General features: G+C 36.3%; 2 protein-coding genes across 3 annotated transcripts; both read left to right on the top strand.

Moving 5' to 3' along the window:
* The first annotated feature begins 2425 nt into the window (after nt 1-2425).
* agtr1b (angiotensin II receptor, type 1b) lies at nt 2426-13299 on the top strand. Of its 2 annotated transcripts, none has more exons than XM_042751756.1 (2): nt 2426-2830; nt 11129-13299. In XM_042751756.1, exon 2 carries the CDS (start codon nt 11237-11239, stop codon nt 12314-12316), a length of 1080 nt encoding a protein of 359 aa, XP_042607690.1. In that variant the 5' UTR covers nt 2426-2830; nt 11129-11236; the 3' UTR covers nt 12317-13299. The 2 variants fall into 2 exon arrangements, with proteins under 2 accessions (XP_042607690.1, XP_042607689.1); XM_042751755.1 differs by having other exon boundaries at nt 2428-2928.
* Nucleotides 13300-13642: 343 nt separating this feature from the next.
* cpb1 (carboxypeptidase B1 (tissue)) lies at nt 13643-17604 on the top strand. Its single transcript, XM_019068574.2, has 11 exons — nt 13643-13798; nt 13927-14002; nt 14632-14756; nt 14975-15074; nt 15179-15280; nt 15486-15590; nt 15666-15776; nt 16514-16604; nt 16745-16947; nt 17038-17122; nt 17344-17604. The coding sequence occupies exons 1-11, from the start codon at nt 13734-13736 to the stop codon at nt 17529-17531; spliced, it is 1251 nt and encodes a 416-aa protein (XP_018924119.1). The 5' UTR covers nt 13643-13733; the 3' UTR covers nt 17532-17604.
* Nucleotides 17605-18264: the final 660 nt, after the last annotated feature.

The raw sequence follows: 18264 nt of genomic DNA, 5'->3' as shown, positions 1-18264 counted from the left end.
ACTCCTATAATGCAATTCTTTGTAACATGCAGCTGCTTTTTCTCAATGTTTGCCATTTTCACTGTTGATATACCTAGTTTTTTTGTGTGTGAGTTTTTGTGTTTTTAAGATACCATATCGTTTGTAATCCACTCTGTTGCTGTGCCTTGGAAAACCACCACACATTAATGATCTAAGAGAATCTTATTTCACACTTAATATGGAAGAAAACAAACGCATTAACATGAACATTTTCAAGTTTCAAAAAGTAAAAAAAAGACATCATAAAAAGTCTCATGGGTTTGGAACGGCATGAGGGTCAGTAAAGGATGACTGAATTATTATTTTCGGGTGAATTTAACCTGAAGATACCTGGGAAGAAAGCCAACAACTTACTTTTCTTCATCTAATCAAGTTATAGGACTTTGGTAATTAAAGGCACAATATGTAAGCTTTTGCCACTAGAGGGCGAATATTCAAAACAAACAAAGAAGCAAAGGCATAGTTTGATGACGCCGTGACTGAGTGTGGATACATGGGAGTTGTCATCTTCACCCCCACAGCCAATGCAATCTGACGGGACTTGGAAAATCATGTTCATGGTTGAGCTAATGATTTATTAACGTAGTAGAATGAAGCAGGGTGAGGCTGGAAGCCGTCGAAGAGAAACGAGGCCGCTGAACAAGTGCGACACAAGGCTCGAAATCAGCGGAGCTTCTATTATGCCACAGTCAGCTGCTTCTGCTCCTTCCAGTCTTGAGTATGTGTAAAGCAGTGCTGTTTTATCATATTAGATACATTTGAAAGTTCTGTTATAACGCTACTCTGTGTGGTCATCACCTGTCTAATAAAATGCATAACATATTAAACGTTTTTCTGGAAAACATATTTAGCGTCTACAGTGCTAAGTTGTGGAAAAAATAGGCATTGCCTTCCTTCTGAGCTCAATGTTAGGAAAGAGTGAATGAACTTTATTTTTAATTAAGTTCCAGTAGGAACTTGGTCCTTTGTTCACTTCATTTCACTTTGGGTTCATTTGCATACAAAGCACAATTTGATGCAGGATTTTCAGAAAGATTGCAACTAAAAGACAATGCTTTTACTGACTATTGGATCCGACAGTAATTTCGTAACACACAAGTATGATTAACTGTTTTTATTACGTGATCACTATTGTTTTGTCTGATAAACAGATAATTTGTTATGAGTATTTATGCGCTTTTAACCTTAATCACAGCAGCATCCATCTGTGAAGGACATACTGTATGCTGTCAAACATGCACAAGTGTTAGCCAATCATAGCATAGTTTACTTCCGAGTCTGCAATCTGCCACGCCTTTTCAAACAAAGCGTTCTGATGAGGGGTCAAAAACAGGACAGAAAATAGCCTATTACGTCTAAATCATGATGGGTTTTTTTATGTAAAAATCTTATAACATTATGAGTGGACCTCGGAGAACAGTACAAAATTAAAAGCAGAGGTAGTTCATGAACCTTTTAATATGTGCCTAATAAATACTAATAAACATCCAATATGCTATTAATATGCATGCTAATAAGCAACTAGTTAATAGTGAGAATTTGTCTCTGAACTAGAATGTTACCTTAAAGATATTTCACCCCAAAAAAATACAATTCTGTCATTAATTACTCACCCTCCTGTCGTTCCAAACCCATAAGACCTTTGTTCATCTTCAGAACACAAATGAAGATATTTTTGATGATATCCGAGAGCTTTCTTACCCCCCACAGACAGCTATGCAACTGACATGTTCAAGACCCAGAAAGGTAGTAAGCACATCGTTAAAATATTCCATGTGACATCAGTGGTTCAACTGTAATTTTATGAAGCTACAGGAATACTTTTTTTATTTATTTATTTTATGTGCAAAGAAAACAAAAATAATGACTTTATTATCTTATGTGTTTAGAACCTACATGAGAGGGAGTAATTTATAACAGCAAATCTATTTAATAAAGAAAGCAACTTATGCAATACTTCAGAAGAGTCACACGTCTCCATCAAGACACAAAAGAAACTCCACTGTGTTCAGCAGAACCAAAAATATTTTGAAAATATGGTTTTTAATATGGTTGTTTTTTTGTTTTGTTTTTTTTGGTTTCATGATTTGAAATCTTACCTCACTGAGCTTCCTACACACACTGATCTTGCAAAAATAAATGGGATTTGAACTGGCATGAAAGAACATCTACCGACTGCAGAATTGAATCAGATGATCTGACCTCATAGGTCAGTCTTTCTAACTCTCACAAACAAGTTCTCCATGTTCTTTCTCATGTCTACTCGCAGCTGGCTCCAACCTTCCCAACAGACCTGCTTCCCTACTTTGTTTTCTTTTCCTATCCTTCTCCGTCTCAGATGTCATATCTGATCATCAAGCCTTCTGGTGTGTACACTCAGTACGTCACTCAATCAGTGACATAACAGCCACATAGTACAGAGAATGTACTTGCATGTTTTTTTAGGGGAGCAATGGAAAAAAGTCACATTTGATTTTGAAGGACATAAGAGGAACAGGAGACAACCAATTTCCTCTCCATCTCCGATGTTTCATGTTGGTGACAGTGCTATTTAAAAATCTTTGGGGGAGGCCAATTAGAGATGTCATGATTTGCCTTTGCACGATTCATGGCATGGGAGGACGACATGAAATAATGACCGCTGAGCTGGAGATGTGCCATTAAGATGGGAGGAGTGTTAAAGCTGAGTGGGTGTATGCTGAGGGTGGTGGTCTTAACAAGCAGACTCTGTGGAAATGCATGAGACGTGACCCATGTTTTCATCAGTGGGGGGTGGACATGCTGTGTGTTTGTACATGCTGATGTGTGTGTAAGTGTCAAGCGCTTTGACTGTCTCTCGTCTTGTTTGAGCAGTTCATGCACTTTGGCTCACACTCTGAAACTGTGATTTCTTATCCACTGCATCAGGTAGGACCAATTCTGGTTTATTTAGAGTTTTGAATGTGTTTATATGTCATTGTAAGCATGCAAAATCTACTAAAAGCTAATCATGTTTATTGAAAATGTTTGAATACTTATTCATTAATTTGGATACTAAACTAAATTCATGAACATGCAGCACAGATCTAAAATCCTTATTTAGATGCTTTATTTAGTAGCCATTTGTAAAATAATGCATATTTTTAATGTTAAAGAAAGAATCATTATTATATTCATTGCATAGTTAAGATTTTGCCATAAATATCAAATGTGAAGAAATGGTTTAATTAAAACATCTCTTCCCGCTACAGACATGGATAATACTGAATAACAGTGCAGTTTTTTAAAGAGAAATGTGCTATTATTTGTGGTTGTGTTTTTAACATGGTGGATAGTTGGGGGTGGACCTTTTGGTCAGTTAGCAACACCTTAAAAAACACCCTGAACATCCTACACTGAAGGATTTACCTTAAAAATATTATTATTATTATTATTATTTTAACAGAAATTGGAAGAAAAAATCTCTCTCTCTCTCTCTCTCTCTCTCTCTTAACACATATATTAATATAAAAAAAATATATTGTATATGTGCTCACTTTCATGAAAAACCCACGCTGAGTGATTTCTTTGACTTTTGTTGAATGAACAAAGAATTTGCATATATGATGGTTACAAAATCATGCTAAAAGCATCTTATGAGCACTTTGTTAAATCTGGTGAGTTGTTTCCATTATGCTCCACATACAATAATGTATGGAACGGTCGTTAATATACACATGTACCTTGCTATCTAAATAAGGACACACTATAGTCAAGTTTATTGTTATTCCAGTCATAATAATAATAATGATAAGTCATTACATTTATATAGCACTTTTCTAGGCACTCAAAGCACTTTACATTGTGAGGGGCTATCTCCTCATCCACCACCAGTGTGCAGTATCCACCTGGATGATGTGACGGCAGCCATAGTGTGCCAGAACGCCTACCACACACACCAGTTTACTGGTGGAGAGGAGACCGAGCATACCTGTCAACACTCCCGTTTTTCCCGGGAGTCTCCCGTATTTCACACCCATCTCCCGCCCCTCCCGTTTTGTTATTTCTCCCGGGAAACTCCCGTAATTTGTATGGCCCTACCTCGTAATATGAATAATCACATCAATACATTATTCCAAGGTTGTCCAGTTGCCAGATTATGTATGAAACGTATCCTACTCACACAATAGATACATCATACAGTTTTGAACCCATTCGTGACCTCAACCTGGCAACCTACAGCTCTGTTGCGCAGTTGATATCTGCGCAGGTAGACGGGGGAATTTGAATCAAGCGTCACTAAAAATGGCATTAGAAAGCTCAAGTGGTGCTATGGAAAAAAAACGAAATATAGCTGCAAATATAACAAAAAGCTGGTTGGAGGAATTTAATTTTTTATCATGAAGCAACATTGGCAATTCCCACGCTTTTTGCAAAGTATGTAGCACTGATTTCAGTATCGGACACGGTGGGAAAAACGACGTAACGCAGCACAATAAATCCCAACGGCACAATCGCGCTGTGGAGGCACAAAGGGGCACACCCGCGATTTCAAACTTTATCACTCCCTCCAGAGGGGTACTTATAGCAGAAAAGTCTGCTACTTACAATTATAATTCTGGATGTAAGAAACACTAGGAAACACCTTCATGTTAAATACATGAAGTACTGTACTTCATCTATTTAACATGAAGGTGTTTCCATGTTCTTCACGTACATGAATTTTTTTGTTACATGTTCCACATGCACCACAGTGTTTCCTTTTATGTAATATAACATTTGTTATAATAAAGATAAATAAACAAGAAACATGAATAAGGCTCATTATTATCACAATAATTATGTATTACGTGTATTTAACTTGCCTCTGACCCGCCCCAAACCCAACCCCCATCCGTTGAGTCCCGCCCCCGCAAACCCCCCTACCCCCAACCGCCCCGCCCCCCGGAGTCTCCCGGATTTCGGTATCCAAATGTTGACAGGTATGAGACCGAGTGTCGAAGCCAATCAGTATATATGGGGACTGCTAGGAGGCTGGTCATGATGGTCAGAGGCCAATGGGCAAATTTGGCCAGGATGGGATTTTTTTTAATGATCACAGAGAGTCAGAACCTCGGTTTAATCTCATCCGAAGGATGGTGCTTGTTGACAGTATAATGTCCCCATCACTATACTGATGCCTTAGGACCCACACAGACAACAGGGTGAGCACCCCCTGCTGGCCTCACTAACACCTCTTCCAGCAGCAACCTAGTTTTCCCAGGTCTCCCATCCTGACCGGGCTCAACACTGCTTAGCTTCAGTGGGCGACCAGTCTTGGGCTACTGGGTGATAAGGCTGTCGTGCATGTATAAATAAGAACAAAATGTATGTTTGTTGCTGGAACAAAATCCATCTGCGGTATACTATAACTTACAGACAGTGTGATCAAGACTGACTTAATGCTATTGCTTCACTGTAACAATAAACTACATGTACATAAATACAAAAAATAAATGCAGTTATGCTCTAAATTTCAAGATATTGATGAAAAAAAAAAAAAAAAAAAAAAAAAAAAAAACAATGGCCCTGTATGAGTTCTTGTCTCATAATTATATCATGTGATAAGAGATACCATATGTTATTTTATACACCAGTTCAGTAAATTGGAATACTGAATAATATTTTAAACACAATATGTGTTTTTTGCTAAATTTTGCAGAGATTTATTCAACTTTAAAACCATAGCAGAATTGTTTTGTGTCCCAGACCAACACAGAGGTGTTTACTTTCTGAATAATCTGCGTTTTGAACAAGTGGTGTGAACCAATGATTCAAAGGCCCATTCATAAACAGAGCCATTAATTCCTGAATGAATCAGCTGTTTGAACGAATCAACTGAAGACATTTACCGCCACAAGCTGGCAGATTTAGTTTCTTGTTTAGAGTATCATTTAATAATAATAATAATAATAATAATAATAATAATAATAATAATAATAATAAATTACATGTGATCAACATTAAAGGGATAGTTCACCCCCCCCCCCAAAAAATAAATAAAAAATAAAATAAAATAAAAAATTGTCATCATTCATTCACCCTCATATCATTTCAAACATTTCTTCTGTGGAACATGAAATAAGATGTTTTGAAGACAGTTGGTAACAAAGCTATTTTAGTTACCAATAGCTTTTGTACATTTGCACATTTTGGAGTATCGCATTAAAAAATAAAAAAATAAAATAAAAAATAAAACACCTTGGATGGAAACGGCAAGATGTGCATAAATTATAAAAAAAAAGTGCAAAAAAACTTCTGTGCACATTTGAGTTGGATAAATTTTTATCTGATAAGAAAAATAAAAATGTGGATGAACTACGATGGAAACACATTTACTGAATTCCTCCATGCGCATCAAAAAAGTGATGTGACTTTGTGCTATGAGACGGGCTGACTTGACTAGCAGCAGACCGATCTCGTTCACAACATCTATATGTTGTTATGGTCATTCTGAAATGCCTGAGCAAAGTTGTCAAAATATTTCTGTTTAATTGTCTTACATGACTGTGTAGGTGCGTATTACATGTACGCCAAAAGTGCACATCATAGACTATGCATGCCAAGACATTGCTTAGGCCTATCATATGCACGCGAAAACTGTGTGTTTTCCAAACACTTGCAGGTCAAAGTCAATTTCTGCATACAAATAGCATACCAAATAAAACCAAAAAATTGTGCTATTTATATGCAATTTCATGAGACCAGGCTTTTAGAACAGTTTCGAGAACTTACAATACCTTCAAATGCTGCCTCTGCAAACAGCTCACTAAGTTTAGTACAAAGTTATTGTGCTCTCTCTCATTGTTAAAAACATTATCATCTCTTCAGCTCAGACAAACCCTATGTTTTATTGAGCTGCAGTCTTAAGGCTGACTAATATTTGATGTCCACAACTCCCATGGTGGCAGATTTCATCTATCTGCTGAGAACTTAAACACGATAACAGAAGCTAAATTGCCATGTAGGGCTTACGTTTGTGCTCAGCTAAACAAAATGTCCGACAGATGTCCGTGTCATTCCATCTGCTGTTAATCCAAACAGCCGTTTTCTTTAAAAGCCCAGTCAACAGAAACCGCCCCAGCGGGAGAGGAGAGAAGATAATTGTTTTTTTAGTGGCCACAGTTGTGCTGATGAGGTGAATTTGACGTGGTACCTCTCCGAAGCGAGAGAGGAGTAGACTGAGTGACTCTTTAACTAGATCAGAGATGACTTTTAGTGGGCAGTTTAATGCTCTGCCAGATGGTGGTGCTCACGCTACACTTCTGATTAAACAGAGCTCATTTTAGACAGTTAAGTTGTTAGGTAAAGTAGCAAGTAAATACACAGTTGAATCTCATTAAAATATATCCAGGAGACATTTGACCTCAAAATCAATTTCAAAATATAAAGAAGAATTATACCACACATCCATGATTCTCAGCTTTCAAACATGCATTTATTTATTGCTTATTTTTAACAGCATGTCATATATAGGGGTACATAATTTATTGTATTTAATTATATTTTACCTTAATTTTACATAAAATACAACAATCCTTTCTTCAGATGTTTCTTTTTAAATTCTTTTTAAATACTTCACCTAAAAATTCAAATTGGATTTCAAATTCAGTTCAAATCAGTAAATGGTGGAAATGCACCAATGTTCTTTATCTGCTATTTAATAGAATTTGGGAAACTAATATAAATGTGCATTTCTGCCTTTTACAGTCTCCATTTAAACTTTCCATTTGCTCTCTATTTAAGATAATTGCCGTCTGGGAGAAACAATTAAGATTATTAACAAATTATCTGGCTTAAGAGAAGTTACTTTGGTGCTGTGTGTTCCTGTTTTGTGCTCTTATGTGTTTATGTATTTTGTGTTAAAGTTCTCCTGGGCAGTTTGAGATTTACGAGTTGGAAAGTCGTAATTAAGACATCAAGTGTGCTCAAGTCACTATGGTTGCAACAAAATGGAGATGCATCTTTTTTCAACAAGAATTTCAAAAAAAAAAAAAAAAAAAAAAAAAAAAAAACATAAAATATGTGCATCCATGTGCTTATGATGCAACTTAAAGACAATTATAATAATTGAATTAGTTTCAACAAATTTACCGTCAATACAGACACTGCATCTGAAATTATTTCTTAATGACACACTACCATCTAGGAAACTCTGGGCTTAAAGAAAGTTCTGAGTTTCCCACTCATAATTCTGACTTTGTGGTGGTGTTCTTGTGAGTTTAACTCCTAAATACAATCTTTCTTACATGACTCGCACCAATATTTGTTGCAGGTATTTCAGCGAATCTTGATTCTCAGCAATGTGTTCCCATGTTATCAAAGTGAATCCGGAGAAAAAGCATGGTAACACATGCACAACTAAAAGTGATCCTGTCTCGCACATTTAGCTTCAGTGTTCCCTGTACAGTCAAATATACAGCCGCCTACTGTTCCGCTCTTTAAAAAAAAAAAAGAAAAGAAAACGGGACTAAATCAAATGGTGACGTGCGGAACTGCTTTACTGCAGCAAGCCTGAGGAGGAGAAATGCAGGGGTGAAATTTCATTATCCTGTTACCCTCGGCACCCTGATGTTGTGCCACATCTGCAACTGATATGGGTGTTGCTTTTACAGAAGAATGCATGCATTTAAAATGTCCCAACTGTGAAACTAAAGAAACCTACATTCACTTTACATATAAATCAAACCACTTTAAAATGAGGCGAGTAAATGATGAATTGTATGGTCACAGAGTAAATCTTTATTTATTTATTTGTTTGTTTGTTTGTTTGTTTGTGTGTGTGTTTTATGAACAAATTAATTTTCAATATTTTAGATTCATTATGTTTTTTTTACATACATTTATAACTGTAATTTGAAGACAGTAGAAATTAAATTGAAGGACAAAATAAATAAATAAAAAAAAATACATAAGAGGGAATAAATAAGTAAAATTAGTGAAAATCATTTGGGTCGCAAAAATTTATTTGACTTGCATTACATAGAGTAAATTCTTCTTTATGTAGAAAATAGAAAATAGAAAGGGTACCAGTTCCTAAATTTGGACGTTTTGCACAATCCTGGTTTATATTTCGATTTTGCTTAAATTTACTGAAACCATGTAATGCGCCCCCTTGTGGCAAACCGAAGCTCATACTGCCATAGTTAATTAAGTATGCAGAATGTTTTCATTATTATAGTTTTGGACATTTATAGACAATGTTCTAAATGGATAATTTTTCCTCACTCTATCCTGGTAGCAGCAAGCTCATTTTTTAACAGCAAACAGATTTGATTTTCTCACAGGCACTTTCCACAGCCTAGACCCCTGGTGACCTGTTTATTTAGGTGTGTGCTGATTAGAAATTCTCATGCTGAGCTCCTTTCAGCACACGGTGTATGGAACATAACAACTCTGCAATGCTCTAATGCACCTCTCTCTCTCTCCCTCTATCTCCTACATCAATTAATGGTGTAGTTAGAAAAGCACGTTTACCGCCATGCCACTTTCATGAGCATAGGCTCTGCTGTAGCTAACACTAGCAGGTAACAGTTTCCATCCATCTGCTTATAGTACAGTATGTTCAAGACACACACTTTGATAACAGAGCGCCCTGACTTTGAGCAATGAATTTCCATGACATTTACATTTGTTTGTGTATACTGATAACAATTTTTAGGTGGATTTCCATATTTATGCACAAAAGTCTCAAGAAAAAGATATGTTGCTAGATGTGAAGGTGATTCAGGACATGGACTGGCTTTCAGAGACTCCATGCTCCCTTCAGTTGTGAGGACAAGCTTCAAATCTCATTCTTATGAGATATGGGACAAAACTATTTCCTTGTATGTTATTAATTTTAAATAGCAGCATTTCCCCTTTACACTGGAAAAAAAAAAAAAAAGCTATGGCTGCCAAACAAAAACTGTAAAATTACAGTAATATATTGTCATTGAAATAAAGTTCAAAAACAATTTTACAGAAATTTTCATTAAAGGTTTTACACACACACACACAAATACAAATTGTTTTAGAGATGTTTCAATTACGATATTTTACTTATTATTAACAATTATTCATTCATTGCAATTTTATTTTAAATAACATCCATAAACATTTGACTGCATATTATATTTTTTATTTTTATTATTTATTTATTTGCATCTGACAGAATTGACCCATGAATTATTGAGTGATGATCAAGGAAAAAAGTATTCTCTTATTTGAGAAAATATAAAAAGCAGGAGGTTTCAGTACAATGTAAATGAATACCACTGAACTTAATTAGTATCTAGCCAATTAAATATTGTATCAGAGTAAAACATCCATGGGCCATTCAGAAATTAATTAAAATGTAATTAATAATGCATTTTAAATTCTGAATTTGCCATTCAGATTTGCTCAAATGGACAGCAATACAATGAAAATTCACTGAAACTGGAGAATATGGTCTTATGGTCTTTAGACAGACAGTGAGGCAAATAGACAACTTTTGCAAAAAGCTGCTGAGGTTGCTAGGATGTTTAACACTAGCCCAGAGATAAATGTCAACATCCATTGTACCTCTGGTCTGCTCAACCAAACAAGTTCCAAGAAAAATTCAACATCCACAGTTAAGACATCTTAAGTGCAAAATGCATAGCTGGAATTCTGTACTAATCTGTGTTTTGGGATTTTGAAAAGTCCTACAAGATATTTTTAATATTTTTGATCAGCCAACAACACAGCCACATCACAGTTCTGCTAAACAAACCAGTTACTGCATCAGCAACAATGCTCATCACTCAAGGGAGCGACAGACAGACAAACAGAAAGACAGTTTCCCTCAACTTTTTCCCATGTTCCGTGACAAACACCATTTTAGAGAGTATTTTAAGGGGTTCCTGGTGGACAGATAAATGCAATTTCAAAGGGCTGATTCATCAAGCATCTGTTTTTTAACGGCATCTTATTTAGCAGAAGTAGCATGATGAGTGAGGACAGTTTTAATGTGTAGAGCTTAATGAGAGTGCGTAGCAGGAGCTCTTTCATGGCCATGTGTCACGACCGCTGTTTACGGCCTTTGACTTTGGTAATGATGCCTCTTCCCCTGGACTGTGTCTGACATTTTTGTTGCTCTCCTTTATAGGTGTCAGTGAAGCCATTACCCCAAAGGTGGTGTTGGTTACAGCAGACACACCCTGTGGATAGCGGAACCGATTTGTAGTCACATAATCACCACAACTGGAGACCAGAAATGGAGAACAAAACATCAGGAATGAGCGAGGGCCTCCATGTGAACTGCAGTATGTCTGGAAGATACAGCTTCATCTTCACCTTCATCCCTGTCGTCTACGGATGCAATTTCGTCATCGGGATCATTGGCAATAGCATGGTGGTGGCTGTCATCTACCGCTACATGAAGCTGAAGACAGTAGCAAACGTGTTTGTGCTCAATCTAGCCATATCGGACCTCACTTTCCTTATTACGCTACCTTTGTGGGCCACTTTCACAGCTACGGGTTACCACTGGCCCTTTGGGACCTTCCTGTGCAAAGCAAGTGCCGGATTGGTCATCTTCAACCTCTATACTAGCATATTCTTCCTCACCGCTCTTAGCATTGATCGATATCTTGCTATTGTACATCCGGTGCGCTCCAGACGCCAGCGCACGCTTTTCTACGCCAACCTGACGTGTGTACTCATATGGCTGTTTGCCTTGCTCCTCAGTGCACCTACGGCGTTAAGCCGGGATGTGTACGACATTGGGAACTCTACGTTGTGTGCTGTCTGGCACCGCAGTGAGCAGATTAACTTGCTAGTTACCCTTAGCGTGCTAAAAAGCGTGCTAGGTTTCCTTGTGCCTTTCCTCGTCATCATCACCTGCTATTGTCTGATCGGTCGGGCACTTTTGGATTCCAGGGGTCTGTTGAGGAAAAGCGTTCGCTCTCGGGAAGACGAAACTCTACGTATGATAGCCGCTACTGTGCTAGCTTTCTTTGTCTGTTGGGCTCCTCACCAAGCTTTCCACTTCATGGAGCTGCTGGCCACGCTCGGCGTAGTGGGAAACTGCCAAACACTGGATGTTATTGACACAGCCATGCCATTTACCATCTGCATCTCCTATTTAAACAGTTGTGTAAACCCCATTCTTTATGGGTTTGTTGGACACAACTTTCGCAAGAACCTACTGAGGTTACTAGGGTGTGTGTCTGGACAATCTAGCAATAACTTTAGCATTAGCTCAAAGATGAATGTCAACACCCATTTTACCTCTGGTCTGCTCAACCCAACAAGCTCCAAGAATGATTCAACATCCACTGTTAAGACATCTTAAGTATAAAAGGCACAGCTGAAATTCTGTATTGATCTGTTTTGGGATTTTGAATGGTACTATAAGATATTTTTTGATTAGCTAACAACAGGCTAATGCACTGCCAGAGCATAGTTCTGATAAACATACACAGTTACTGTGACAATAAAAATGCTTTCTAATCAAGCGGGCGATAGAATTGCCTTCAAATGTCAGTTTCATTAAGATGTGTTATTCTGCAATAACTATGTTAACTCACTTGTCAAGATTCTTCATCATGACTGCAGAGAAAACTGAACATATAAAATACAGTTTATGCCAATATCTGTTAGTGCCGATAACTAATGGTCTGCTTCTCTAGTAAGTTTTTTTTTTTCAAGTCAACTGCACTTGCATTAAGTTTTTGCAGTCTAACACATTATGAATGCAAATTAATCACAGATTAATGCAATTAATTTGGCATTTGACTAAATACACTGAAATATTACATTTTATTTTTTTATTTAAAAAAAATTATTTTAAATAATTTCTTTTTCATAACAATGGACCATATTTATCACATAAAATCTTAAATATATACATAAAAAATAATTAGAATAAAAATGTATTGCATATTGCAAAAACTATGTATAGGTGATACTGTGTATATACTTATCTTGGTCACTCCTTTTTTTTCACTTTAAATATTGTCTTTTACTTATACCACAATGTATATAACATTTTTGAATTCAGTACAACAGTGTAAAATGTTCAATTATATTTGTGACCTAGTTAATTCATATACTTGAGAATGTGTCCCTGTAGTGCAACTGTAATGTTTCAAGGCTTTTCTAGAAAAATAAAATCAGTTGATAACTGTAGTAAGATATTAACTGCTTCTATATGAGATATGAATGTGAAAAATAAACATTGAAGACAAAAAAAGTTTTACATTGTTGAATGTTTTTGTTTTGTTATATAATTTCTGATGTTACAAAGACATTACTTTTTTATTATTATTATTATTATTATTATTATTATTATTATTATTATTTTTTAAGCCTTTAAAAATACATTCATTTATTTGTTTTCTCTTTGTCTCTCTTATGTGTCCATTTCAGATTTTGTACTGGAACAAGATTTTGAACATGCAAACAGCACTAGATGTGTCTAGGACTATTTAAATAAAAGCCAGTTTTTTAAATGATGGCCCCAATTAGTTTTTCTTTTCGCTGTTAACATTTAAGCATCTGCCTTTTAACAGGTTAATGATTGAAAGATTTGTATTTGAAGCTGTTGTCACCTCAAATCATAGCTAAAAATATCTTGGAAAGCATGTGCAACAGGTGAATTATAAATGATGCATATGAAGGCATTCTGGAGAAGGTCAGGACTGGGCGGCCCTTGAAGGCCTGGCATTATAAAAAGAGATCTGTGTGTTGAACATGTACATACTGGCAAAATGAAGGTCCTTTTGCTCTTGGGATTGGTGGCTGTTGCTCTCTGTGAGCCAACCAAATTTGTGGGGTAAAATCTTGAATATATTTTAATCTCTTTAACCAGAAAGATTACAACATGTGGAGCTTATATCTAAGATGGTAATATTTATACATATTTAAATACAGACATATTTATATCTCTCAATGCTTCTCTAGAGATAAGGTCCTCCGTCTGACACCTGGATCCGAGGAAGATGTGACAATCATCAGGGAAATAGGCCACAAAGTCAAGGTAAAATAAAAAATGCAAACTCTTTTTAAAGAGATAAAATATAGGCTTATTTATTTACTCATTTATTTATTTAGTATTTTGTATAGAAGCACTGAGCAGCAAAGTAAAAAATAAATAAATAATTATAATAATAATATTAACCATAATAATTAGCAATTTTTAAAAATTTAATTACGTTTTTAATCATTCTAAAATATATTCCACCAACCCCCCACCTCCCAGAGAGAGAGAGAGAGAGAGAGAGAGAGGCAACAAGACAAAACAAAACTGCCAGCTAACAATTACATTGTAGGACCAATCTTGGCCACCAGATGACACTATCAGCTAATTTTTAAAAGGCCATCAGAATTTCTGATGTATAGTTATAGAATTATAGAACTGCAAGTTTTTGTAAATATAAATCAAGACCATGCTTAATTACAGCATCTTTTAATACAGTAAATATTTCAATTAAATGAACATATGTCGGATTATATATATATATATATATATATATATATATATATATATATATATATATATATATATATATATATATATATATATTATAGTCGTTCTAAACAATCATTGTAGTCACATGTTTGCACAGTCCACTGTTTCAGTAAGTGTACACACTGCACCCTCTGCAGGTGGATTTCTGGAAGCCTGACAGTCCTGACCTTGTGACCATTGGCATGAATGTTGATATTCATGTTCCTGCAGCCCAGCTTGACATGGTCTTCACCATTTTACAGCAGAGTGGCATAGAAGTAAAGTAAGTATGACATGTACACATGAGTTGCATTAGAATTTTAAAAAATAATACAGTACAACGTGTGGGTGCTCTACCTGGCACTTGTATATTACTATTCAAAATGAATATCTTGATATATCACGGATTACTGGTAACCAATGTTAGATATTATTTATTTATTTATTTTAGTTTTTTAAACTATTGTACCGGTTTAAAATGGGTCATCATTGTCTTTGCAGGATCATGTTTGAAAATCTTCAGGAGGCTGTGGAGGCTCAGATGGACAACAAGAGGGCGACAAAGGCCCATGACTACACAAAGTACAACAACTGGGCCACGGTATGATTGCCAGTGCACTCATAATAACCTGTAAATATAGATATGTTTATCTCCATTCCAGGTGTTTTATTTATTTATTTATTTATCTTTATTCTCACCTACAGATTAATGATTGGGTAGTCTCCATAAGCTCTGCCAATGCTGACCTGATCAGCAGGCAGGTGATCGGGAACACTTATGAGGGACGTCCCATGCATCTTCTGAAGGTAAATCCCTACCTCTGCCAGTCACTTAACAAAACTCTGTATACCCTTGTGATAAAGACGTACAGTTGAACATTTACAGAAATGTTCTCTCTTCAAGTACGGTTAAGTGGCCTTTTGTTTTCGAAATGACCTGCCATGATTACCAGTGCAGTAACAGTTGGTTGGTTTTGACAATAAAAACAATGCATTTTTTCCTTTTCTACAGATTGGGAAGAAGACAGGCTCTGCTAAGCCAGCTGTCTTCATGGACTGTGGCTTTCATGCCAGAGAATGGATCACCCATGCTTTCTGTCAGTGGTTCATAAATGAGGTACAGGAAATAAATAAATAAATAACATTCATTCAAGAGATCTATGAATCTAAACTTTGTTTTACTTATGGTAAGGCTGTGTCCACCTACGGCAGTGACCCTGAGATGACCAACCTTCTGGATAGAATGGACTTCCTTGTTTTGCCTGTCTTCAACATCGATGGCTATGAATACACCTGGACCAAGGAACGTTCATATCTGTTCAGTATTTTCATATATAGATCTAGCTTAACTGAAATTATGTTTCTTTTGTGTTTCTCATCTTTAAAAAAAAAATATATATATATGTTTTGATTTAAATGCTTATGCTTAAATGTGCTTTCAGTTTTACATAAATTATACTGATATTAATGAATTAGAGAGCGGTCTGCAGAACAATTAATTCAGTTACATGCTCAACAAAAAAGCAATTTTGCTACTCATGCTATACTCTCCCTCATCAAATCTCCCACTGTGTGAATGTCAATGTTCTTTTGTTTTTGTCTTTGTTGGTGTTTCTTTCTTTTGGCTTCAGATTTTTCTTCTTCTTCGGTTGTAACGAGTTACATTGTTTCAACATAGCGACCCGCACTGTACATAATTAAATGTTTCTTTGTTTTTTTATAGAAAGGATAACAGTTTTCATTTGAGACAATCTACACCATTCCGATGACTCTTCTCAAAATATAACTTATTTCTTAATCTTGTTGTCAAATATAAATGATAAATACATCATCTCCTATTACTTCGTTGAAATATTTCATATTATCCCTTTCTATCAATTCTAAAATGCAGGGGGAAGAATTAATGTCCAAACACATAGTGTGCATCGATTTAGGAGACATTGTGAATTGTCATTACACACAAAGACACATAAATATACAATGTGCAATATATATGGTCAAGAGTGAATAAAATAAAATGCTCTTGTTTTGATCCCACAGGACAGGATGTGGAGAAAGACCCGATCCAAGAACAGTGGTAGCAGCTGTATCGGTACTGACCCCAACAGAAACTTTGATGCTGGATGGTGCAGTGAGTACTTGCTTCCTATTAAAGCTATTAAAATCAACAGCATATTAGAAATGAATGGGAAGTGGTCCTTCATGACATTCACAAATAATGTCATATAATGTTCCATGAAATATGTTTGATGTATGCCATTCACTTCCCAGCCACTGGAGCTTCCAGCAACCCTTGCAGTGAAACCTACTGTGGAAGCAGCGTAGAATCTGAGATCGAGTCCAAGAATTTGGCCAACTTCATCCGCTCCAACAAGTCCATCATCAAGGCCTACCTGACTGTTCACTCATATTCCCAGCTGCTCCTTTTCCCTTATTCCTACAAATATGGGCTGGCTGCTGATCACTCAGAGCTGGTACGTTTGGATTGAAGCTCACTGCAAAAATGGCATGTGCCTTTGAGGTTTCTGACTGACATGAGTCTTGTATCTTTTCTTTTTTGGTAGCTGAGTGTGTCTCAGGGAGCTATTGCAGCTCTGCGCTCCCTGCACGGAACCAGATACACTAGCGGCCCTGGTGCTGTGACCATCTGTGAGTATAAAGAGTCCAAGATAAGCTCTGGTCTTTTGTTTCCAAAAGAAGACTTATAAGACTTATATGTTAAAAATTTAAAAACTAAAATCTGTCCGCTCTACTCTCCTGTGGTGGTATGTACTACAGCCTGGCCAGGAAAACATTGTTTCTATCAGGAGCCATTTAGCATGTAGTGAGCAGGTTTTTGCTGATTTGTTTCATGACTCTTCTCATTGCAGACCCTGCTGCTGGTGGCTCTGACGACTGGGCTTATGACCTGGGCGTGAAATACTCCTACACCTTCGAGCTGCGTGACGAAGGTCGTTATGGTTTCCTGCTGCCTGAGTCTCAGATCAAGCCCACTTGTGAGGAGACCATGCTGGCTGTCAAATACATCGCTAGCTACGTGCTCAACAACCTGTACTGAGAGGGAACTGTCTGAAAAAGTTTGGCTGTGGCAAAATACCTTGATCAGTAAAGCAATAAAACACAGAAAACTGTTTGTTGATTTATATCTCATACTAAATACACCATAATGGAAACATACGTTTGATAGAAGCAATTAAATGCAATTATCTGCAATTTATAATAGTACATATCTATTTACCATATGTATCAGAATATAAAGTGGCCCCAAAGAGTATTTGGATACTTCTTCACACACACACACACACACACACACACACACACATACTCAGACACAATCTGAATGTCATTAGATTACAAGAAACATATAAGAGCGGCATCTGCAAACAAATGATGCTTAGAGCTTTTCTCAGAACTGACTTCCCTTTTCAGAACCCTTTTTGCATTTTCTATTTTTAGTGGATGAACAGAAATAAATTCAATATGAAGATGCATGTACGTCAAAAAAAAAAAGAAAGAAAGAAAGAAAGAAACTGTCCCAACACATTTCGTCTTAAATTTGAACAATACATCTGTCGTTGCAAACATCATTTTGCAAAATATTTTGCTTGAAAAGTGTGTGCTATATTTATTTTAATTAAATGGCACTTGTTATTGTTATATAATGCAAACATATTCATACTCTGCATTGTTTGTGTGCCTTGAAGAAACTCTGTGTAGTTTGTGGAATCCACTGTCATAATTACAATGTTAAGCTGCACACGTACATTTGTTTTGGCTTGAAAAGTAATCTG

Source organism: Cyprinus carpio, chromosome B24 (assembly GCF_018340385.1).
Source record: "Cyprinus carpio isolate SPL01 chromosome B24, ASM1834038v1, whole genome shotgun sequence".
Taxonomy (NCBI): Eukaryota; Metazoa; Chordata; class Actinopteri; order Cypriniformes; family Cyprinidae; genus Cyprinus; species Cyprinus carpio.
This window is presented reverse-complemented; position numbering and strand designations above follow the sequence as displayed.

Coding starts and splice junctions, on each gene's coding strand:
- cpb1 (XM_019068574.2), top strand. CDS start 13,734: ATGAAGGTCCTTTTGCTCTTGGGATTGGTGGCTGTTGCTCTCTGTGAG. Junction 14,757..14,974: donor CAGAGTGGCATAGAAGTAAA/GTAAGTATGACA, acceptor TTGTCTTTGCAG/GATCATGTTTGAAAATCTTC. Junction 15,777..16,513: donor ATGAATACACCTGGACCAAG/GAACGTTCATAT, acceptor TTGATCCCACAG/GACAGGATGTGGAGAAAGAC.
- agtr1b (XM_042751756.1), top strand. CDS start 11,237: ATGGAGAACAAAACATCAGGAATGAGCGAGGGCCTCCATGTGAACTGC.